This window comes from Diadema antillarum, unplaced genomic scaffold (genome assembly GCF_040938485.1).
Source record: "Diadema antillarum isolate AM-2024a unplaced genomic scaffold, OU_Dant_1.0 scf00000029, whole genome shotgun sequence".
NCBI classification, from domain to species: Eukaryota; Metazoa; Echinodermata; class Echinoidea; order Diadematoida; family Diadematidae; genus Diadema; species Diadema antillarum.
In genome coordinates, this window is record NW_027270918.1 from 5,589,053 (window position 1) to 5,615,374 (window position 26,322).

Sequence of the window (26,322 nt, forward strand, 5' to 3'; positions counted from 1 at the left end):
TGTTGAATTATTCTTTAATATCAATCAGCGACACGGAATTCTACTTTTGTTTTTTAACGATCACAAGATGTTTTGTTCGTACATTTAAATCGTGGTTTTGAAATCAATGCAGATCCAGTCTAAAATGAAATACTAATGATTCTTTAAACCAGGAATATGCCAGGATTTCTCGTAAGGATCGACTAAAATGTATATTTACAAAACTAGTCAACAAATGCATTCCTTAGATTATGTTAAACAAGATTTAAAAAGAGGCAAATATTATCTTACATTGCGAAAATGACAAAAGGTAGTCAAATTCTGGGTTAGATTAGATTTTAAGGGAATACATTTGAATTGGAAACTATCTGCAACGGTTGAGTTTTAGTTCATCACAAATAGATGCCAAAAAAAGGATGAAAATGTGCGAAACGTCGAACGTTCATATTTCGGAGGTCTAGGAAAGTCTGATCTGCAGTCTTTCAGGATAAAGATAACACAGATCTCCCCACTGTGCGATCGATGGATAGTCACATTAGCATGACCCTGAAAATCCATGTCATCAAGAAACATAGTCTAGTCGCTTTTCAGGTTTTGATGTAAGCACGTACATGTATCCTTTCAAATGTTTGCCATATTTGCCTCGACTCCGAATACAAATGACCCTTGGTTAGATACCTGTAATTGACACATTTGATCACCAACGGAGACAGCGTAGATTTTTTTCCCGTTTCATTTTTCTGTCACTCATTTTGTTAAAATATATGTTGAGTACGGAAATAATGAAAGGGCAAATGTTTTGTGATAGAATTTACAAGTGAAGGGGGAAATCTTTATCAAGTTGCCTGCAACAAGTTCAAATAAAAGCCCTTACAAAATCAAAGACAACACATTTCTTATGCAATTAGGGTCCTCGGAAATAATTGTATAAATCCCACTTGTACATCAAATATGATTGTTTCCAAAAAGTTATTTGTTGAATACGATATTCTTTCAAAGAATCGTAAGAAAAATATAATATCATATACTCTTTATACCATTGAATATGTAAGGTAAATCGTACAAGATCGAAACAGGAAATGATTGCGAAGACAGTGCGTGCAACAACTCATGTTTGAACATCGAAAATATTCTAACTAGAAGGTGTCAATTATGCTTTTAAACAGAATCAATGAATTCACTACATGCTCTTTATTTCTTTACTAGTAAATTGTGATTATGTTTCGAAGACTTCAAATGTCTAAAATGTATGATATTATCGTTTACATTTTTTAACGTTGTTATTTAGTGCACAGATATTCATGTCTTCAAGTTAAAGATTTCTTTTAATTGTCCTGGATAATATTTCCTTTTGAATACTCTATTATGATTTGCTGCAGTGCTACATTTTCCTGGATTCAAGAGTTTACTTTCTTCGGTGGAGATCTTTCCTTGCAATGATTGAAAAGCATGTTCTTCAGTGTTGACCTTAGAAGCGGCTGGCTCACTGCGTAGGAGATCGGGTTCAGAAGGCTGTTTCCGGTTGCCAACCAGGTGAAAAAAAGCATCCAAGCCCGGGGTAGGCCCTGCACGATAAGCTGAGGCTTGACGGAATAGATCAAACCGATGATGCTCTGAGGTAACCAGGCAACAACGAAAGACAGCACGATGAACAAGAGGGTTCGTGTCGCTTTCCGCATTTCGGCAGCCGACTCGCGCTTTGATTTGAAATAGAGAAAAAGAAAAAGGCAGTTTGAAAAATAATACTTGGTCTTTTAACACTGACAAAGAACCTTTCATGATTTCATGATTCATTCTTATTCTAACCAAAAGTAATAGCTTAGTTTTATTGAAAATTAGAATTAATTTAATCGATATTCGTTACATTCAAGCAATCTTTCCTGTCATAATTATCATTCGTGCCAACTTAACTTTTTTTTTTTATTTCGAACAAAATTAGGTTTTGTATCTGTAGGTCTGTATAAACATTATACAAAAGATGCCTTTTGCTGTTGTCCTTTATCAAGATTGGAACATATTGCAAAATGTAAAGAAGATACTCATTGTATCGTTTTTATATTTTCGTTGATGGTGAAAATAATAAAAAAGAGAGAATATCAAATTGTCGTATATTTGGGATTCTGTTGAAGCACACAAATTTCAGTTTCTTGTTTCCAAAGGCCAAGCATTTAAAAAAAAATCCTCAATAGTCATTGGCAGCTTAGAGTTTCCAAAAAAAAATATTTGTGTTGTCTAAACGTGACTTGGGCTTATCGTAACCAGAAAAAGAAAGGTGACAACATTTGCGAAATCAAGCATATAGGCCTACTGAAAATACTTATTGAAAGGGATAAAGCTGATTGCTTACATTCGGTTTCTTGTCGACATTTGAACCGGCTTTCTTGGTGTTCCTCCGTGCAAAATCTTGTCCAAATTCTTTTTCTCCCAAAGACTCAACGTCCATGTCGATGGTTGAATTATTCTGAGACGACGTTGTGGCGTCCTTCGGAATATTTGTGGAAACTATACTGAGATTATTCTTCACATCGAATTTCTTTTCGACAAGTTTCCCACCCCGTGTCTTTCTGATCTTTAGAAATATACGAAGGTAGAGAAAGGTAATGAAAAAGAAAGGCAGATAGAAGATGATAACGACATTGACTACGGAAACTCCTGGTATTGTGGAATATTTATTAACGCAGTGACGTCCGTTGTCAAAGTTGTCGATGAACTCCCAGGCTGTGATGAACATCATCCAGAAAGCAAAAGCAACAAGCCAGGCCAGGGAGTTAAGAAACAAAGCCTTACGTTTGCTGCGAGTCATGAAATGGTTGATGGGATCATAAGTCGCACGATGTCGGTCTGCGCAGATGATCACGACGACGAAATTAGAAGCACTGAGGAGGGACCTACTTATCCCATTCATAATCTTACAAAGATCCTGGTTCAGGGGATAGTAGCCGATGTGGGTATGGAGTACGCTAATGATCAGGCGAAAACCAGACAGGAGATCGAGAATGGATAGGTTGATGATGAAGTAGTTGTTGTAAGTGCGAAGCTTTTTGTTCACGCAAAAAGCTGTGAGAGTGAGAAGATTTGCGACAATAATGCAAGCCGTAAACAGGGAGGTCCACAGAAGACCAAATACGCTGGAAGAATTGGACCTCCCAGATTCTGTGTACACTTCACTCCCAGTTGTATTGTCGAGAGCAATTTCATCCCAAAACGTAGGGTATGTTTGCACTGATACTGTGGTCATTTTTACCTAGATTGTTATGTCGAGATGGATTATCTGACTCCTTTCTAGAAAGACTTCACTTTACTAATGATAGCAATCCACAGAGTTAAATCACATATATATCTATCGTGTCAGCTCTACAAACAAAGGGGCAAATGCGTCAACTTCAAATTTTAAATAGCAATTCATCAACAGTCTTGACGCCAAATGCCGTGGTCTCCTGGGAGTATTCTTACCAATGCTAGAGAGAGATGCGAGAAGTTCACTTCCTGACATTGAAGTGTAAAACTCGCTAGAGTGGGTATGAAATGTCCCCATATTATAAAGACACGTGGTACAAGGTTGAGATGACAATTTCATTAAACACGATTAAAGTGGTACTTCCGCTGCAAATTCTCTCTGTTGGATCTAACTTACACAAGGTCAGTAAAGGATTCTAAAAACAAAAGTCTACAAAGCTCGCACTCTATTTTCCGGTAGAACACGTTAGTGAATGTCATTGTGACGTGTTTCGAGGCCGCCTTCACATTGCGTCTGCACAGACTTTAACCTCCTTTATACCAAGACCAATATCAACGAAAAGAAGACATTGTGGAATCTGACCTGGTGGTCCAGGGAGTTCCGAGATATTCTCTTTCCGCTCTGTTCGTTTGTTTAGTGTTTGTTTGTTTGGGTTTGTGTTCTTGTTGCTGTTGTTGTTGGTGGTGGTGGTGATGTCAGTGATGACATTTTTGGTTTTATTTTTTATTTCATTTTTTTTTTTTTTGCTTGACAAATTATGCACTTGTTTGGAATAGCTTTGTCTACAACATTAGAGGGACCGCGGGGCATTTTCTAAAGTGGAGGGGGAGGGGCAGTTGTAGATCAACAGTACTTTATTTTTCAATTCCTTTTCCATTTTTTCCCAAATCCAAAGAAGGGTGCGGAGGGGGGGGGGGGGGGACTGCAACCGCCCATCCAGCCCCTTCCCCGTTCCGCGGCCCATTCATCAATCATTGACTGTTTGATGATATGTCATAAAATGAGATTATTACATCATTACATTTATTACATGAGTTTCTTTGCAAGAGCCACACTCAGCTTGTTTCCGTCGAGACGTCATTTAAGATAATAGTGACAAGTTTGATACATGTATTATAACTTATAACAAAGTTGAATACAAGACATTTTTTTTTTTTACAGTAAAGCACTCCTTGTTTTCTTTGACTTTGGAGGCTGCATATAAACTTAAAATGCTTGGTATCCATCAAATGAAGCATTGTGTGGAATCTTCGGCTTAAATCTTGTTTGCTTGTACAGGTTCACTCTCAAAAATAATGATCAATAAAGGAAAAATGGACTTGCCTCTATTGAACAAGAATGAGATGGAGGAGAGATCATACTCTTTCACACACTTTTCTCCATAGCTCCTTTTGTCAAAAGTGACAAAGAGGATCAGATTGAAGAAAAAATATCACCTCTTTTAATGTGCTGCGGCTACATTAGATATTGCCAAAGAGCAGCATGAATCACTGGCCAAGGTTTTTCTTATTTGAATAGCATTATGCGCAACAACAACAACAGCAGTAGCAAAAATAAGAAATTAAGCAACAACAACAACAACAAAACCGGCTGAGAAAGCACCGTCGCCTTTGCTCCTGCAAAATGTTGAAGTTATAAGTGATTTCTAGCTAAAAGCTTGTTTGCGCACGAAAGAGATATATCATACTCAAGAAAATGAAGGAAATGGGGACCGGATGGCTTTCATATTTATGTGTGGGTGTTTTTTAATGATAGACCTTACAACACTCTATCCAAGGTTCCATTATAGTTATGACCTAAGAAGGGATAACAAATAGAATAAAAGAAATCCTTTCATATTTTGAACTCTCAAACCATTTGCGTAAGCGGCATGACTTGTTTGTTATGGCAGTTTTAATTCTCCTTCCCTTCTCCTTCCTCTTTTCTGGTTCATCTTTCTCCTCCCACCGACTTCCGAAACCTCTTTTGTATTCTTCTTCTTTTTTTTTCTGGCTCTATTCCTCCTAACAACGTCTGTCCATATCTCCCATCCGCCCGTATCCATTAGTACCGCCTCAACTCCGCGCTCACCGCTGCCCTTCAACACTCGCGCCTTGCCTTTCTTTATATACACTCGTCCTTTGTCGCTTCCCTTCTTAACTCTCCTTTCTGCTGTCTTCTTTTGCCAAACAAGAGTCCTTTCAAGGACTATATTCACATGGAGCTACCGCAAACCTTTTTTCCTCTATTCCTTTATCAATTCATTTTTTTTTTTATTTATCAGAAGTACGTCCTTTTCGGTGTTGAGAGCTATTCTTCCAAGGCACGCTGTCAATTCAAAATCAAAGAACAAAATACATGATTACCAGACTGTGCAGACTATCTTTATGAAGTTGAATGATATGAAAATGACAGGTAGAAAACAATAAGCCGACAACAAAGGGGACATGCCAAGAATTGTCAAATTGATTACAACAATAATCAACTTTGGTAATAACACTCGGGCAGGTGTCTATGGGAAACGTGTGATATAACAAAATCAGCTCATCCTCAACGGGTTACATACATATAAACAAAGAAAACAAATGCCTTCAATTCGTGTTGATAATCATGAATGGAACAGATAGCAACACACATCAGGCGTTTGGTGTCAGAAGGACTCATTAGGGAGTTTTGAAGTAGATTTGATTCAAAGTTACCTCCTGCTTTAATATTGTAGCTTGCTATGAAGTATTCTCAAATGCGGTTAATGAGTAGTAAGACGAATATAGGGAAGGATTCTTTGTCACATTGTAACGTTTCTATACCTGATCCGATACCTGATTTTTTGCGCAGGTGAAAACAAAATAAGAAGAGAATATTGCTAAACAGAATATCCAACGATGGAGAAGCGAATTATAACTGGCCCCTCACAATTTTTTTTTTTCTTGCTTGTGCAGTTTTTAGATGTATGTGGGTGCGTCTGCGTTCACATGTATGCGTGTGTGTGTGAGTGTGTGTATGTTTGTGTATCTGGATTTCATCCTTATAGTGTAAGATTTACGTTATGTTTGTGTATAATGCAGTTTATCTTTGTATGATGCTTTGTTTTTGTTTCTGTGAACGTTTCTGTTTCTGTGATATGAAATGAACAAAATTCGAATAAAGAACTATTAATAGAAAGTATCTGGAGGGTGAAGGGACTGCAGGAAGATGGGGGGGGGGGTCAAGGGTTAATAGCAACCCGACGGACTGTGGTTGTGATGGACAAAAGGGAAGGAGAACAAATTGCGTGTTAGTCATGCACTCCTTTGGACAAGTAGCACTGCGTTACTGTTATTTCTCCTAAGCATGAGGAGACATCACAAATGATGACATGAACAATCCTCCTATATCATAGGATGATTATTGGGGAGCATGCACACCACAGGGAAACCCTGACTTCTTGGTCTCTGTATTTGTTTGTTTTGTTGTTATTTTATCATTCTTCTGTATTGTCTATTCTAAATGCCTGAGGAATGTCACTGCTAATAATGATGATACTCATGATGATAATGATGACGGTGATGATGATGATGATGATGATCCACAGCACTTGTATGGCGCCATATATCTGTCACAGAAACATTCAAAGGCGCAGACTCCTCCAAGACAGTTAGCAATTAAGTGATGATGGTGATTATGATGGTAGCAGTAATAATAATAATAATAGTAATAATTACAATGCTACTGATAATAATAATAACAATAATGATCATAATAATTGCATTTATAAGGCGGTATATATTGGTGTTTCCAATATCACAAAAAAGACTAAAAATCGAAATAACAGAAAAGTGCAAAACCAAAATTACAATCACAAAATGATAATGATCATGAAAATGATAACAAGAAGAAGAAAAAAAATAAGAATAATATAATATAAAGTGTTAATCTTTAAGTGACTCGGTAACGGGGGCACAGAGGGCGCTATGTATGTGGCTGATGCCATAGCTGGTAAAGTGGTATTTTTAGAGCTGAAACAACTCAAAAGAGTGAAAATAGAATACCACTGACATAAGAAAACGTAATTGTATATAGCAGTGTTTTCGATTCCATACGAGTCAGCATGTAGGACCTAGATGTGTTTGTCTTCTGCAAATGATTTAATTTCTTCATGATTAACTCTTTGTTTGCTATAAGTGCTGACTGGCACATAAATCTCCATAGTATTGGACACACTGTCCAGGGTCCCCGGCACAGAAAGGATTAATAGAGCATCCTATTACGAGACAACAAAAAGGTTTGTGATGTGTGCAACAAAACCTTTTGATGTTTTAACCAAGGAGCTACTATGTAGTAGCTCCATAGTTTAACCTTTAGAATATACGGTTGTTATCATTTGCTGCTGAAAGGGAAACTGCATCAAAGAATGTTGTATTGCATGCACAATAGATTATACATGTACATTTTATACATGTGCTTCATTTCGACCACTTCTGTTTCTTTTTTACTACCATGTATAATTACTACAAGGTCCTCAAATATTGTACAGTCGTTTCATTTCACAATGCTCTGTTTACCTTCTCTGTTATCAAAGGAAGTGAAACATATTTTTTTTTGTCGAAAATGAAAAAGAAACAACCTTTGAATTGAATTGAATTGCGTCAGACATCAAATATCTTGACAGCTGGTATAGCAAGTTAGTTCTGTGATATCAACAAAAAGACGGAGAGACGTTCTTTATTCCGAAGGTTTCTTAATGTTGAAATGAAATTATTTCCGTTAACGTTATCACTTATAATTTCACGATAGAAAGATAATACTGTCCTTCTACCTTCTACTTTTTTTATGTGGCACCTTAGAAAAAGTTTTTTAAAGTAGCAAGAATAATACAAAATATGTGTTTTCATAAAATTATCAATGCCTAGAGAAGATGCTTGCTCTTAGCTGCAGAAAGTTAATCAAGTTTTCCCCCAAGAGCATCCTTGTCGGATAATGGCTGCAATAGTATGGAAATTGAATTCATTCATAGGTCAGGGGCAATTTCTTCAGTTTCCAAGCAACGACTCTGCATTGTCGCTTCTGACACATCATGGCTACATAATGTTTTGTACGGATATGGAGAGGTTGGGCGCATCGATGAAAGTGGATATTCCACCGCTCAGCCCCCAAAACAAATTGTACTTTTCTTACGTAACATGTTGTTTTCTTTACCGTATTTGATAATGGCTCACTATTTGGTACCATGTAGCAAGCCAAACCGGTGTGAAAGTGTTGCAAGTAACCATTCTTGTCCAACCAACACCTGGTAAAGGATTAAAAAAATGAGACCAAGCGGTCGTACATAAATGACGTGCAGCAGTTTTATTTCTCGAAATGTAACTGGCATGAGGAGGTAAATAAGGCGCAGACTATATCCCGGTTGCATCGGAAGACAAAGCAGTTTAAAAAAAAAAGATGAAATCAATGTAAGTATATATATATATATATATATATATATATATATATATATATATATTTATACATCCTCGAGCCTTTCCTGTTTTTGGTTTCAACAATAGTCGGAAACTGTCCAAGAGTATCATCACAAATAATCAAACTAGAATGAAAGAGCCTTGCATTGACACACAAGTAAATACCTATGTCACCAGGCGCGCGGAGAACCATTTGGTATGGTGACATGGCTTAGGGACTTGGCTCTTGGAAATCAGATTTTTCGTTCAACTAGTGCTCAGCGCGGACACGTTTGAACAAGATTACCTACCAAGTATGACCCATTGATTCCCAACAAAATGGGTACATAATTTTGCTGATTAGTGAAGCAATTTATGGTAGCCAGTGCTTTACACGGAAAAAGCAACCCTTAATAGGTTAGCGCATGTCGTACTCTTCATCTACATCAATGAACGTCCAGCATTTTGAGAGCGATCGGTTGTGATTGTGTGTGTGCGTGTGTGTGTTTGTGCGTGTGTGTGTGTGTGTATGTGTGTGTGTGTGTGTGTGAGTAGTTCCTGTTTACAAGTTCATTCATGATTTTGTGTGAAGTCGGTTTTAAGAGGTAGATTTTCCTCACCTTTTGTTGCCAGTTTGATACCTATGAAATACATCGGAGAAAACAATTTCACTCAAAATAATGCTTAATTCATGGGTATTTACAAATGAGAAGTAAAATGATAAGTGTATTGGGTGGACACATATATTATATTATATTCACGAAACGTATTTGAGCTGAACAACAATGTCGTCAAGTCAAAATGACCTGCCAACAATAGATGCCAAGTTTCCGATGTTGGGCTCGTAGTAACCGTGGACAGTGTTAACAAGTCAGCGATAGATGGCGCCTTAGAGCCTAACATTGGTTCGCTAGATTGAATTGCCAGATTCTTCAACAATCTGTTTACCGCCGCCCCTTTTCTCCCCTGGATGATATAGCTTACTGTAATACAGTTCTTTATCAGTTCGCGAACTGCCCCTCATTGCAAGTTTATTACCAGGGGTTATTTCAATTCGTTCTATAGCCGAGTTGGAGTCTCGAGTTTTGCCGAGCTGCGCGAGTTTGAACTCGCGAGAACTCGCGTGAACTCGCATGAAATTTGTCAATTTTAAGCAGCGTTTACACTTTGGCGAGTTGACATGGCGAGCTATGGCGAGTTAAGGCGAGTTGCCAAAATGAGGCACTCGCGATAACTCGCGTTAAGCTCACCATGTAACTCGGGATAACTCGCGACAACTCGGCATGGCTCGGCGAAGCTCGTTCAAGCTCGGGACAACTCTCCTTGAAGTCGTGAGCAGTCCCAAAAGTTTTGAACATGTTCAAAATTTTTGCTAACTCGCTGTAACTCGTGCTGAACTCAGCTAGACTCGTTATATACTCGCGGTACTCGCAATAACTCGAAAGAAGCTCGAGATAAACTCGTAATAACTCGTAATAACTCGCCATATTTGAGTATACGCGAGTGCATACCGAGTTTACTAGAGCGAGATACGAGCACTGCGATCGTATTACGAGTGAAGGAGAGGTGCCCGCGAGATTAGCGAGAGTTCAGATCGAGCACCCCGAGTTACAGCGAGTTTCGTATGAGTTTAGTCAGATTGCGTTGCAAGTGCGTGTGCAAGTGCCAGCTGAATAATAAATATCCAGTGTTCTATATTTTTCCATATATGTTTTAAAACGAGAGCACATTTTAATCGACCCACGCATGTACACGTACTTTTAAAACGGCCATTGTCACTGTATTATTACAACTAGCAAAAATAGGAGAGGAATATGCCCCGACCCAAGAGATCCAAGAGTTGTGGCCATTCAGGTAGTTAAACACCGAAAGAATAATGTCATTCAAACAAGGGTAGAAGTAGAAGAAGTGCAGGAAGAGAGAATGGAGACGGAAGAGGAGATCAATGACGAGCATGAGAGACAGGTAAAAGAACAAGACACCAAACTAGACCAGGTCCAAGCTCAAACTACTGAGCATCAGGCCTCGCCTGTCGAACTGGTTGGGGAGGAATATGAACCCATTTTTCTCCACTCGCGAGGTTCTCCGTCTGGCACCCCAGGGAAGACGGAAAAAAAAAGAACAAAGAAGTCCACCCCAAACAAGAAGTCCACCCCGAAGAGACGAAAAACACCTCACTGCATACACATTCACTGAAGAGCAAGAAGTAGAATAAACAGAGTGGTACAGATATCACGATTGTCTGTATAACAGGCGACTAAAGTCGTACAAGGATACTGCAAAGAAGACAAGGCTAATCGAAGAGAAGGCCAAGGAGTATACGATCCGGTGTGCTCCGGTAAGTGAAGATGAATATTAATATCTATTATTTAGGGGGGGGGGGGCTGTGGCGGCAAAACGGAGTTTCGCTAAATATATTTTGTTGAATTCATTACCATGATTACTACTATGATTATGATTGCCATAATTATCGAAAATCCTGTAAACAACTGACAACACGACATGCATAATATTTAGTCCTGAAAATTTTGACCCCCACAGTTCGTTTATCCCGTTAGCTAGCTATATACTTCACTGTATTAGAAACAAGAATTTAATAAAGTTGTTTGTTTCTTTCCATTAATTTCTGTGATCTAAATTCCCAGTGTTCGATTTTTTTTTTTCAGTTGAACAGCTGAACAATTTCCTCAAGTCTATGAGGACACAGTACAGCCGTCTGACGAACCCAAAGTCTGGAAAGGGGACCAGAGACACACCCTACAGTGAGAGAGATCAGTGGATTCTCAATACATTCCGCGTCCTGGAGGGACATATTGTGAGGATGAAAGGGAGAACATTGGGAAGGGTAAATATGCATTTGATTTTATTAAGATCTGTAATAAGCTACATTTAAACAAAATATAGAAATCGCCATCGTGCGTCTTTCCTGTAAAAGATGTTGATCGAGTGATTTATTTATTTTTTGCAGACCTCTAAGGGACAAGTAGCATCCCAACCAAGAGAAGACGAATTAGATACTCTTCCCCCGACCAGGATACTGAGACTGATGGGCATGATGACAGCAGTGAGAATGACCAGACCACCCAAGAAGCTGATGACCCCCAGCAGACAATGAAGCTGGTTCCTCTTACACCAACTTATCAATTGTTGGCAAGGGCAAGGGCAAAATGAAAGGGAGGTGTACAACCCCCAAGGTGGCCTCTGAAGAAGCCAAGGACAGAGAACTGCTGGAAAAGGTGAATGTGAATTGTTGTTAAGAAAAGACAGTACGGATCGAGTAATACATGTATTTTATGAACAGTTATTTTTTAATACAAGTACATGCACGAATAACAAAATGACTAATCCACCATATTGTTAGAGGGTAAAACTCCGTTCGTGTGTTTATCATGATAACGCCATGATATAAAACCGGTGAAAAGGATACTCAACACGTACATTAAGGCCACTGCAACATTGTGGTTGATCGATTTTTAAAAATATTCTTAAAATGAGCTGCATGGCCTGTCTAATTATGTTCAGATTGATTAAAACAACCAAGAATATGAAAATAACGAACGACACACATTCACTACCAAGATGTTATATTTTTTTTTATCATTATCTGCTACAATAATAATTCCAGAACAGTGGGGTGAAGTTTTAGGTTTTCACCTTTTGAAGCACTAAATGATTCCTGTGAAGCATAATTTTTTCAAAGGTTCAAAACATATATTCTGAAAACATGTAAGGACATGCAGCCCAGATTTTTTTAATGAAAATTGTAATTATCATCTGCTAGAATAATAATTCCAGTACAGTTGTCCATGAGGTGAAGTTTTAGGTTTTCACTCTGGAAGGACAGAATGCTTACTGTGAAGCATAATTATGTTTAATGTTAACTTTTACATCCAAACATATATTCTGAAAGCACTTTGACATGCAGCTCATTTTTTTAACTGAACATAATGTTAAATACATGTATTACCTCTAACATCAAAATAAGAGATTAAACACGTAAATTGCGATTTGGACATTTCATCTCGACCATACAGAAACCTTATTTGTTTGAGTTAACTCCGTCAAAGTAAAGTTATATGCATGCTTTCACCATAGGCATTTCTTCAAATTTACATTTTCGTCAACCAGTTGTATCCGAGTAATTGAAAATATTTAATCTCAATGTTATAAAGGAGTTACTTACTTTTAACATGTGAATTTCAAACTGTTCTCAATTTCGCTGATATTGTAGTTTTGTATATATCCACCTACATAATTATGTTTGAATTAATATGGCAGATGTTAAGGAATAAAGGTTCGCAAGTACATTTTAACACTCGATATCAAAACAAGCTTTGAACACTAAGTGTTGCAGTGAACAAAAAATTTGATCAGGCATTGTCCCATACACTAACATGAATTAAAATAACGCACAAAAAGTATTACTAAAACTATTCAGTTCTTGGGGTTTTTCTGGGATACATTAATAGGTGATTAAACATTATGATAATGAACATTGTTCTGTATTAAAGAAAAGGAACAGTAAAGTGTGTCATTAATCTCAAGATCTCAAAATATGTTTGAGACTGTGATTATAACTGTGATTTTTTTTTCCAGTACTCTCGAGATAATTTCGTGATACCGTATAATTCCTGGTTAACTGCTCAATAACTTAATAGTTTTGTGTAACATGGTGAAATATAAACGATGTACCCTTATGAGTATTGAAGTGACTGGTATCCTTTTATTATGTTGTAGCTCCTCCAGCGAGCAGATGAGGTCAGAGATCTACGAGGGTCTTCTTTCGCCTTGTCATCTCTCCCCGCAAGACCGCCCAGGTCTTCACCAGCTAACTCCGCCATCAGCGTCTCATATAGTGTCCGTACTTTGGCCTCCTCAACAACCAGGGTCTTGTCCAAAACCTCCATTGAAGCATTTTGGTCCTCTCTTGAGAATCTCTTTTTCTGCGGCGCCTCCTTGACAACAGGGTCGCACCAATCGTGCAGAAGATCAGGGTCTCTTCTTCTTCAAGCAGAGCGAAAATGCTTCTGGCATCCATCTTTGAGCGCCAAAAATGTGCATTTCCCGCCCCTCGATCGTATAAAACTCTTATTACTCGTAATAAAATCTTGACAACTCGTTTAAAGCTCGCTTTAAGTCGTATAAAGGTCACTGCAACTCATACTAAGCTCGGTATGTCTCGTTTCGAGCTCGGTTCACTCGTACAGCGAGCGTAGTGAACTCGGCGTTGAGTCTTATATCATTCATGCAAATTCCAGAAAAAAATTACATTTCGCGCGAGTTTGTGCGAGTTAACGCGAGTTGGAGCTCGCACAGCTCGCGCACGACTCGCGACTCCAACTCGCCAAAGTGTAAACGTTGCTTTGAGCTGCGCATGAGTGATCTACAAGACAACATCGAGTTTACTACGATAGCTGTACGAGTGATCCGAGCGTGATACGAGTCACAACGATCTTGGTGTGAGTTGTGATGACCTGTGTACGACTTAAATCGAGTTTTCATCGAGTTGTAAAGAGCTTGTTTAATACGAGCCCGTTACGAGCTCGTTAGGAGTTTGCGCAATCCCTGCTGTTCGGTTTGGCCTCCAGTGACGTCTTTTCTCCCATATGGGACCTGGGACCCATTTCATAAAAAGATGATATGATAACAACTCTTGGTGGAATGTCAATTGTCATGGCAACAACAAGAATCCAGTTTCCTGATTAGTTGTTGGTATTGGAAGTTGCCATTCCAGCAAGAGTTCTATCCCAACATCTTTTATGAAATGGGGCCCTGGTCTTGTTGGTCTTGTTTAAAGGCATTGTTTTCTGACTCCCTCTGTAGCTCATCACGGGTGATCTCTTCTGTTTCAACTGTCTCTTCCTGCTCTTCTACCTGTACTTCTACCATTGCTTGATTGATCTCCATTTCCTTCTCCGGTTTTTTCTTGGATTTCATGAGCCGCGAGGCATGTTTTCTGTCTTAATTTTTACGTAGTTCTAGAAATGTAATGGCAATGACCTATTAGGATTGAATTATTGTCTCCTGCCGTGAAAACGTTGGGAAAATGTGAATAAATCCATATTAATAGGTCAGTGCAATGTACTCTGAATAAGCTACAAAACTTGTTCTAAGTCGCAGAGCTCGATCTAAACTCGCGCTTACTCGAGGGCAATTAAAGCAGGGTTCCCACTTAGCCGAGTTGGAGTCTCGAGTTGTGCCAAGCTGCGCGAGTTTGAACTCGCGAGAACTCGCGTGAACTCGCGTGAAATTTGTCAATTTTAATGAGCTGCGCTGGAGTGATCTACGAGACAACATCGAGTTTACTACGATAGCTGTACGAGTGATCCGAGCGTGATACGAGTCACACCGATCTTGGTGTGAGTTGTGATGACTTGTGTACTACTTAAACCGAGTTTTCATCGAGTTGTAAAGAGCTTGTTACGAGCCCGTTACGAGCTCGTTAGGAGTTTGCGCAATGCTGTTCGGTTTGGCCTCCAGTGGGTCTTTTCTCCCATTTTCTTATTGATAGGTCAGTGCAATGTACTCTGAATAAGCTAATACAAAACTCGTTGTAAGTCGCAGAGCTCGACCTAAACTCGCGCCTTATTCGAGGGCATTCCCCCTTCCACATACTGGTAGTAGAGTCGTAGTGCTCGTATCGCACTCTTCAAAACTCGAGCAGAACTCGCGTATAAACTTGAAGGTGGCGAGTTACGAAGAGTTCATCGCGAGCTTCGTACGAGTATTGAGAGTTTGTTACGAGTAGTACGAGTATATTACGAGTTTAAAAGAGTTCAGAACGAGTTACTTCGAGTTAGGGAAAATTTTGAACATGTCCAAAAATGTTTGAACCACTCGCGAGTCCACGGGGAGATTTGCAGATTCACTACGAGTTACGCGAGTTGTCGCGAGTTATCCCGAGTTACATGAAGAGCTTTACGCGAGTTATTGCGAGTGCGCCTTTGAGGCAACTTGCCACAACTCGCCAAAGCTCGGCACCGTAACTCGGCTAAGTGGGAACCCTGCTCTCGATGCTTGGGAATCAATATTTTATGGGATATAAACAAATAGGAAATGGAAGGAATTAACGAAATTATATAAATGAGCCGGAATGAAGTTAAAGTGCAGGGAACTACCTTCTTTTTTTTTTAGTGAGTAAAGGAAGTCATTTGCAGAAGACCGGGAAGCAAATGCAGAAGTAAACATGAAAGAAGCAAGAAAGGAAGAGAGAGAGAGAGAGAGAGAAAGGGAAAGAGGAGGCAAAAGGTTGAGTGCACTGATTATTTCATTACAAAGAGTAAATGGGGAGGGGGAAGGGGAGCAACTTTTAATCTTTAAACTTTAATATATCACATGATTTCTGAAAAAATGTGTACTGAACAAAATACAGAAAGTTGGGTGAGGCTCTTTTCGAAGCGTTAATGTAGTATAGACGTATAATTATTACTATGTTCTCTTGATTGAGATTCACGACATACACCGATATGTAAAGACTTAATTTAACACTTTTCTTGGATATAAGACACAATTTGAGAAATAAAGGAGCATGCGTTAACAGAAGCTGATTTATGCTCCATTCATCACTTTCCTTTTTCTTTTTTTTTTCTATACATTTTTTAAAAACTTTTTCTGTCATCAGCGATAAAACGCGATGTCGGACACATCATGTGAAATCAAGAGTAAAACCAACGCTGGAGTTTTACCGCAGTCAGAATGTCGTATAAGGGACCCAATAAACCAAGCCCTCACACCAACCCCCCCCCCCCCCACACACACACACACCTTTTTTAACTCTTAAAAAAAAAGGATCTGCGAAATACAGTTCCACTCTGAGATTCTTCTAATCAGAGCGGCCGGGGGGGGGGGGGGGTGGGGGTAAAAAAACACTGAAAAATAAAGAAAGGAGTTTCTTTTAAAGAGAGAAAATGACGGAAACGATGAAGATTGATCTGGGTATGAATTGCTTCAATGCACTTTGATGGATATAAACGGTCGATTTGTTTTGAATTTTAAAAACCATTCTTATTCCTCTTCCTAGTCCCCTTAAGTTCTAAAATTATGTACCCAGATAAACCAATTTAAAGATGCTTAAATTCAAAAGTATAAAATCATTTGAAGTTCATCATTGACTTCGTTTCTTCTTCAGTGATGAAAATATTCTACGCTCCCATAGTGAATGCAATAATATCAATATCACGACCACTCTAGAAATTATAATTATACAGTATTCCAATCTAAAGTGAATTCTCGGTATCGCCAATGCGCAGAAAAATTCTGCGCACGCTGAAGAGCCACAGATGCACTGTGGGATTCCTCGATGCCATTGTAGCTTCCGGTTGTCTCGTGCGCGTCGCAGTTCCCATACGATTCAATGGAGTTATTTCTCTGCTTTCACGATGTTACTCCTTTTTTCTTGGCTATAATTCAGCTTTAAAAGAGTTGAAAGTTTCTAAATTTTACTGATTTGCGGTCACTGCTGTCACGGTTCACTAATGCAAGGCTTCAATGTGCTGGTCACATGATGGAAAGCGAAGAAATCTTCAACAAAAAATACCCCTGGATAAAAAAAAAGAATGTGACCTAAGTGCATATGCAGCCAAAACCGGGGCAAGTTTGTCCCCTGAGCTATCCCATAACGCATCTAAAACGCTGCTCTGCGCACGGCAACTAGGTATTGGCGATACCCAGAATTCTTGCCATGACTTTTTTTCCATCATTGCAACTGACTTAGACATAGGCAAGCACCGATTATTCTGTGTTTAAAAAATACTGATTATTCAATGTTCAAAAACGCTGAATAATGGATGCACATTGATTACGTTGATGAAGGGCAACTTGTCAATTATCAACAATAATTTCAGGGTTTCACTTTTCCTTTAGTGACGAGCTGGAATTCCTGGTATCATGACAATGCTTTTGCAATTGACGCAATTAATGATGATGGAACTGTAACATAACTATGCTCAAATATTTGTTCAATCAGCAGGCAGATTTCGAACAGCATCTAACTTTTTCATGGGAGGCTTTGTTATCCATATTTTCTTGATTTTATTTCTCTTTGGCCTACAGCCGAGTATCAGAGTCTCACAGGACACTTTACACCAGATTATAAAGAAGTATAGCTTAGATGTTGATTTGCACATATCTGATGAAGATACATATAAAGTTTGAGAGCGTGCGAAAGATTTACTGTCTTGTCCTGACTTACTTCCTTTATGTACTGACGTGTTACCCTGCTGAATATTTTACAAGCGCTAAAAAAACAACAACAGATGACTAAGCAAGCATGTACAGAAGAAGAGGGAAACATTTACAGTTTGATAAGCCTTACGTGTAGTTTACTCTCAAATTCAGTAACTGATAAAAATGAAAAGTAATTAAACTGCCAAGGCGAAGAAGCTGAACGGCACTAACAAACTGACTTTTTATGTACAGAGGCAGTGAAGATTTAAATGGCTTAAAGGGATCGTATAGTTTTGGTTGAGGCCTAATTTCAGGTTTGTAACTTCTTTTTTTTTGGTGAGATATTGAGAAACCTCTTATGAAATATGACAGAGCATGTAATTCTATGAGGAATCCAATGTTTATTTGATGAAAATTGGTTTTGAAATAGCTGAGATATCCAAAAATGAGCAATTCTAATAAACGATCGCTTTGTTTTACTTTGTTTTTGGATGTTTCAGTCATTCCAAACTTCAGTCATTTCATCAAATAAACTTTGAATTTCTCTTAAAATGGTATGCTCTGTACTATATCATAAGTGTTTTCTTAGTATCTCGCAAAAATTTAAAAACCCAATTTTCATCTCCACTAATACTGTACCATCCCATCTATGCCTATACGAGGTGAACCAATTAACATAAGATAATGCTATGCTTATCACGCTTTCATTCATTTTTAGGATATTTCCTTTATCAACCTTGAGAATCCAAACATCTACGCTAATTCGACAGAAACGTGGATCACAAAACGTAACAATTAAGTTCTTTCACAAAGTGAAATACAGAATACATTATTCATCACGTAGTAAACTATCACGATTCCACTCCAGGAATACCAATTACAATGAGATCTGGAACTACGTAAATCTAGGGCTACTTTTTATGTCGTACTTATACTTCTAGAGATCAAAATTAAACATTCAAGCACTTCGTACAGCTTTGAAATATTAACACACAACAAAGGGTAAAGCGAGAGTGTCGTCATCGCGTACTTTCAATTTACAGAGTGGAATTGCATCAAAATACGAGTGAAACATGTACGTTTATGTCTGAGCCTCATATTCAGGTAACTTTACTTTTTTAAATAAATTTAAACATTTTGTAACCGCTGAAATTCTGAGGAACATTGAAGTTTGCAAGATGAAAGTGATTCAGATTTTCATTGTCACAAGCTCTGCTGGCTTTTTAAACAAGACCTAAATCAAACGTAATTATGAAGTTCATGCTTTTAACAATGTTTTAAGGAATCGCTTCCAGATTCGAAGACAACCAGTGTCTCTCTTTAGAATTAATCTGGATTTGAATCTAATAGATAAGTCAGAAGTTATTTTTATATCTGTACTAGCAGTATCAATGACGACAATTTTACAAGACGGATTCTATTGTTGTTTATGCACAAAGCAATTGTGTGTTTCTCGTGGCGCTTAAAATGGCTTGACGCAAATTCTGAACCAATCGTCTGTTGGCTTCCTGTTACTGGTAAACTAACGTTAGAAATTATATATTTCATTCTCTCCCGAAAGATCAAAACTAAAAACAAAAATAACGTCTCAGAAAATTTTCCAAAAGGAAAACTTCAATTGCATTTTAAATTTGATCTAGGAATATTTCTCATTAAAACAAAAAAAAAGATTATTCGTCGTTTGTCAAAAGGGGCATTTTGAATATAATTTGTATCAGGATGGCTGTAGATACTCAGTATATAATTCAAGGGATTTTTAATGTGTTATTAGTGAAAATTCAATAGATGTGTAGTTACTATTTAAAAGAATATGGACGTACCGTCTTTTGAAAACAAGCTTTTGGCTTAAAGGCCCTGTCACACCTTTTCGGGTAAGCTACGCGGGCTTGTTACGAGTAGGAATTTTCCAGCACGCAGGAGAATTTTCTGCGGGCGGACAAAGACGTTCTGGCGAGTTCCGTACTTGAGTCTTACTGATAGAGGCATGCTATTTACTTGCTACTTGTGTGTATCCCGTCTGACCTGCGTGAGAGCTTTGGAACCGATTTATTTTCAGCTACGAGCGACATACGGGGACTGCGAAGTACCTGCGTTACAGCTGCGAAGTACCTGCGTGGGAGTTGCCTGCGAGGTGCTGCCGCTAAGGGCCTCCTACAGGTATTCTGCGTGTACCTCTGCGGGTAAACCCCCGCGACTCACCCGGAATAAGTTTTGAGCATGCTTAACGCCTTATCACACTGTGTCTGGGGAAGGCTTGCGGCTTGACTTGCGGGGAATTTTTTTTTTTTTGTTACCCGGACCTCCAAGCAGTTCGTCTGCACCTGACAGTACCTAACGCGTATCTTGGCCGTAGTTGTCCGGAGGTGTGTACGCAAATCCGATTTACTTGCAGCCAAATATTGAGCATTATCAAATCTTGTTCCTGGTGAGTCGCGGGGGTTTGTCCGCAGAGGTACACGCAGAACACCAGTAGGAGGCCCTTAGCGGCAGCACCTCGTAGGCAACTCCCACGCAGTTGCTTCGCAGCTGTATCGCAGGTACTTCGCAGTCCCCGTATGCGGCCAAAATAATGTCATTGTATGAGACTACTGCCATTCCTTCAGAGAACTTCCTTCAATGAGTTGTCAGCCCCCACGCGCCTGCCACGCAGGTCGCAAAATATACCCGCAAGTAGAACCTAGGTAGAACTCGTCCAGCATGTAAGGCACATGCAAAACTCGCCAAAATCCTTTTCCTCCCTCAGAAAATGTCCGGTATGCTGGAAAATCCCCACAAGTAACGAGCCCGCGTAGCTTGCCCTGAAAGGTGTGACGGCCTTTGGAACCTCCCCATGGTGTGGTTGCGTTCGCTATAGGTTAAAGGTACTCCAAGTAATGTTTACCATTGGGAGCAGTGGTTTAAAAATGTTCGAGTATCACAAAACATCCTATACCATAATTATAAAGCATTTGTAATAAAGCCTAAAATATTAGGAGATATCAATATTTCTTCCATAAACCATAACTGTAGACGGTTTATTCTAGAAACAATGTTAATGTTATAACGATTGTTTACATTTTTTTTATATATTCAAAAATACTTGATATTTTACCTTTTTTAACTTTTACATTTCACATTTTTAGAAGCTGTTCTAAAGCACTAAAACTGCTGTTTTGTTTTATCAGCATATGGTTAATAACGTTTTTAACTAAGAAATGACTGTTTTCTTCACAGAGGATATTTTCTTGCAGCGACAGAGCACCATGTTCTTCACTGTGTCCCTCAGCAGCGGCTGGCTCACCGCGTAGGAGATCGGGTTCAGGAGGCTGTTGCCGTACGTCAGCCAGCCGAAAAAGAGCCTTCCGGGGCGGGGTAAGCCAGCCACAAGGAGTACGGGATCTATGGAGTAGATCAGCAGGTTGATGCTCTGAGGTAACCAGGCGATTACGAAGGACAGCACGATAAAAAGAAGAGTCCGAGTTGCCTTTTGCGTCTCGGCTGCCGACTCGCGCTTCATCTGCAGCAAGACAGAGGTAGCAGTTTTCAGAATAACTACTTCCTTCTCAAAATGTCTCTTCGAGTATTAACATTTGCATTTCTTTTGTATGTACCTGATGAAAAGTAAACACAAAAATAATGGCAACAATAAACACGAAAAGCTTCGGGATTCACAATTTTGATTAAGATCCAAACGAAGCATTACTAGGGAATTCGCTTTTGGGTTTATGTGTTAGGGGTTTTGGTGGGACGTGGATTGAAATTAAAAACAGAATCAACTCTATTTATTTTCTGTGTTATTTAGTTCAGAATGAATCGTTTTTGGTATTCGTCTTGAAAATGATAATGAATTTCTGGAAGTGTGTATAGTAAAACACCTCGTCAGCACATAATGATAAAATTAAAGTCTTATGATTGATATCAGTATATAAGAGTAAGCATAATTATACTAAATTACTCAAATAGAAACAAAGCAAAGAAACCAATACAAGTCATATTTTCAGATGAAATTCCAGTACAGAAAATCGATTTAAACAAATACTGAACGGAGACATGCAGATCTTTGTTATTACTGTTGTTTTAAAACGTAAATGAAATGATAAATTTATCAATTATTAAGTTAAAAAGTATCATTACACAACAAATAGAACGCTAAAACATTCCTCATATCAAGTTTTCAAATAAGAACATTTGACATGTTTGCAAGAGAAACGTGTGCAACAGAGATGAAAAGACGATATCAGCTAAGTGTTACATTAACTTGCACATACGTTCACTGAATTTTTCTTTATCCGTTTTAATGAAATGAATGAAAGAATTAGTATTTTAAGATTAGTCTGGCGTGGTTATGGCTTATAACAAGAGAGAGATTAATTGGTATATAAAAACTATAATGGTAAAAGAAAATAGATATGAGATGTATTCGTGGACAAATAGAAGGTAAATGAGGTGAAAGCCCTATCGCATGAAATTGATTGTATTTCCAATTGAGATTAACATGTCTGTTGTTTTTAATGTGCCTTTTCTTTGCAATTTGCTCGAAAATTATAATTTGCCACATTGCTCTGTGAAGTCAGATACCCTAAATTCTATACCTCAGTTATGGATAGAAATTAAAGGAATTATGATAGTGATTACTTACAATTGGCTTCTTTTCGGTGACCGAATTGCCTTGCTCCATTGTCTCCTTTGGTGGATTACTTTCAAAGCGTTTTTCTCCGACCGACTCAACGTCGATGTCGGTGGATGAAGTATTTGGAAAATCGTTGCTGTGGGACGCATTGTCATCGTCGATCGCACTGAATTTCTTTTGGACACTCTTCCCACCCAGTGTCTTCCGAATCTTTATAAGTATACGAAGATAAAGAACGGAAATGAAAACGAACGGCAGAAAAAAGATGACAAGGCTATAGACTATGGATGCGCCAGGAATTCTCGAATGTTTGCGAACGCAGTGAGGTCCGTTGTCGAAGTCGTCGATGAATTCCCAGGCCGTGACATACAGCATCCAGACGGCAAATGCACCCAGCCATGCGAGGGAGTTGAGGTAAACAGCCTTACGTTTGCTGCGAGTCATGAAATGGTTGATGGGGTCGTAAGTTGCACGATGTCGGTCAGCGCAGATGACCACGATGACGAAATTAGACGAACTGATGATCGACGTGCCAATCCCACTCAGAATCTTACAAAGTGCCTGGTTGAGAGGATAGTAGCCGACATGGGTGTGAATGACGGCAATGATAAGGTGCAACCCGACGAGGAGATCGATAATGGACAAGTTGATGATGAAATAATTGTTGTAGGTACGTAGTCGTTTTTCAACACCAAAAGCTACAAGAGTCAGGCAGTTTGCTGCAATGATGCAAGCCGTAAAGAGGGAGGGCCAAAGGAGGCTATGAATGCTTGAAGAATTCGACGAGACTCCAGGAACTTCTGTATATACTTCATTTTCAGTGTAATTTTCGAAATCATTTACAACCCAAGCTGTCGGGTAGGATTCCTCTGTTGATGTGGACATAGTGACGTATCAATACAGACGAACGTGTTGACAGGTAAAATGTAGATTGGGATAGGGCCGAGAGAGACTGTCCGTCCCCTGCATGAGAAGCGTTACCTCAGCTACTGCAAGAGAAGATGCGAAGTCAGATTTTATCTATAACAGCTAAAGAGTTTTCAGACTGATTGCCCTGAAACACGACCTTGGTGAACCATTACGCTTGATAAGAGCATAGCAGAAAAGATTTACTAGAGTTCGCGAAATGTCATTTTGTATGGGGTAGAAGAATGCAAAGAATCATCAAGCTTATCAAATTGGTACAGAGCCTTCAAGAATTTAATTGACACTGCTATGCGTGTTAGAAGTATGGAGTCATGAGGACAGTCAAAAGTGGCTTGACTGAGGTACGTAAGAGGGGTTTCTAGAAAGCTCGCAGTCTATTGGCTGATGGATTGGTGAGAAGATCATGTGACCATGGTGACTGAAGACATATTTTAAAGCCATATACATTACCGGTGGCACTTACTCTTTTTGTTCCCCTTTCCAAGAACTAATACTATTGTAGCGCGAGGTATTTTGCTGATACATTTTGCTTGGGCATGTTGCAGAGAGATTTATATCACAGTTGATAGTTAATTTGATTACTGGATACTAACTAATTTGCGAGTAGCTTAGCAGGAGAATTATGCTTTGAGTGTCCCTATATTTTGACACCACAATACCTGTTTATGAAGTGAACTTGCATCTGCTAAAGACAATAAATTATACACTCAATTAATTAAATAGGGACTTTGAAAGTTAATATGAAATCATGAGTGACAGCGCATGGAACCATTTCTTTGCACCGTAACTATCAATCTATCAATCAATTACATTTATCAGCATCTGATTCTCTTTCATAATATGAGCAGAAGTGCGGTCCACAAATGCTATCACAGTCATGTTAATTCCTCTCTATACAACTATCAAAGAGCTCCATGATGCACATTTTGCTAAACTATTGAAGAAATCCAAACTTTATAAAGATTTTCATTTCATCTGTAAACGATGGACCACAGTCTGACCTATAGAGAGCATTTGAAGAGGGTTGCCGGCAAGCTCAAGGCCAGGTCTAACATCATCATATTCCGCAAAGCTGCAGGGAACAGCTGGGCCTCTGATGCGCATACTCTCCGAATGCATGCCTTGCACTTGTCTACTCAGTTGCTGAGTACTGTTCACCAGTCTGGGCTGAGAGCCTGTCACACCAAGCAGGTCGATACGATCCTCCACTCTGCAATGAGAATAGTCTCTGGCATCCTCAAGTCAACACCTACCCAGTGGATGCCGACACATAGCTCTAGGCCCCTTCCCTACGACGCCAGTAGATGAGCCGTAAGGCTGAGCCTAATACTCTTTAAGTCCAAGCCTGACCTTCCCATCCATGTGGACTTGGACAGCCTTCCAACGATGCGACTTACATCTCGTAAACCCTTCTGGCAGTCAGTGAAGTCCCTTGAAGTAAGCAAATTCAACTTAAACAAAGAATGGCCGAATCTGTGGGAAGGATCTGAATTTCCCAACCAAGAACTCATCAAGGATCCCACGTCAAAACCACCTGGATTTTACCTTCCAAGGAAGCACTGGGTGTTAGTTTGTATAGGATACGCACAACAATTAGCAGGGCACACACAGAGACACACACACAGCCACACACACACAGACACACACAAATACACAAAAACACAAATTAAAAACACAACAGATGACACCCTAGCCTGGCCTGGCAACCTGGATTTGCTACTTTAAAAGCGCATAATGTCATACGAGAAGAAGAAGAATCCGTAAAGTCAAGCACTCTGATAAAATAGATTATGCATGCCTCAAGAGGTTTCAATGCATTCAGTGGCTAAGACATCACAGTATAAGAAAGAGGAGAATCCCAAACTAGCTTTGAAAGAAATTTATCTTCAAGTATTATTCTGTTAAGACTCTGCCTACTTTTTGGTGAAAGCAGAATCAATAAACGCGTCATATTTGTGAAAGCATTGTTTTGGTGGTCCAGTCTCATCGTTGGTCATTGTGAGGACGTCATCCAGATATATTGATGACCTCCGAGTTCTACTTTTTAACAATTGACACAGTATAGCATTAATGGGGTTTCCTTTTCGATGTGTTTGACAGTAAGCGTTCAAGATTTTAGTTTCAAAAGGGCGCCGGAGAGCGGTTGGCATTTTATTATATCGTGAAAGTATATATATTCTTCTTTTTAGCTGTTCACACTTTGATGGTAATATTGACGCATGAAGGGTAATGAAGCCCATCGACCCTAGTCACAAAGCATTTTCCCAACAAGACAGCTTTATTGCAGGTTTGGCGCCAGTCGATATCAATTTTTTTTCACTTGTTTTTACGCTGCAATTGAAATACTGAAATAAATTTTATATAGAACAGTTTTAGTATTCAGATAATGTATCAAATGGTATGACACTGGTAGATAGGAAAACAGGATGCGCAAGAGACTGAATAAGATATTGAGGTATAATGGCATAGATATGTTCATGTGCCATATTTCCCGAAAATTTTGACACATTTCCACTTAAATTTCATTATAATAAAATCACAGGTTACAGTCAGGAAGGTATAGGCATAGTATTTTGTCTTGTAGAAATTAATCACAAAACAGTTGGCTAGGAGGAAAATCAATGAGATTTATTCTTATTGGATCATTTCAAAATGTAAGATGTAAAGTGATAACTTCTAAGCCCGACAATTTCTATTGTCTGTCTGTGTGTGTTACAAAAAGTGTACTTTATATGTACAATGAGGTTAATCAAATTTCATTTTGACATTGCGGTGCTTAATCACTCGCAATTTTTTGTATATATTTTCTATTTTCTCCGCCACACAGCAGGTTACTTCAAAATTAGTTTCCGTTTCATGAAATGAACCATCGAGAAAACGACGAAACACCATTTTTTGATTGCAGCTAAACGGTAAGATACAAACAAAATAATGAATACTTTTTGTCTATTTTTTTTAGAATATATGTTAGAGAATTACAATATCTCGCACCTGGACAATTTCGCATCACC

The 26,322-nt window shown here is 38.8% G+C and overlaps 1 protein-coding gene across 1 annotated transcript; it reads right to left on the reverse strand.

The window, feature by feature from the left end:
* Window positions 1–1,376: 1,376 nt before the first annotated feature.
* LOC139739981 (muscarinic acetylcholine receptor M2-like) lies at window positions 1,377–3,217 on the reverse strand. The gene is made up of 2 exons (XM_071650582.1): window positions 2,327–3,217; window positions 1,377–1,676 (listed from the first exon to the last, which is right to left on the reverse strand). The coding sequence occupies exons 1-2, from the start codon at window positions 3,215–3,217 to the stop codon at window positions 1,377–1,379; spliced, it is 1,191 nt and encodes a 396-aa protein (XP_071506683.1).
* Between the last annotated feature and the right edge of the window lie 23,105 nt (window positions 3,218–26,322).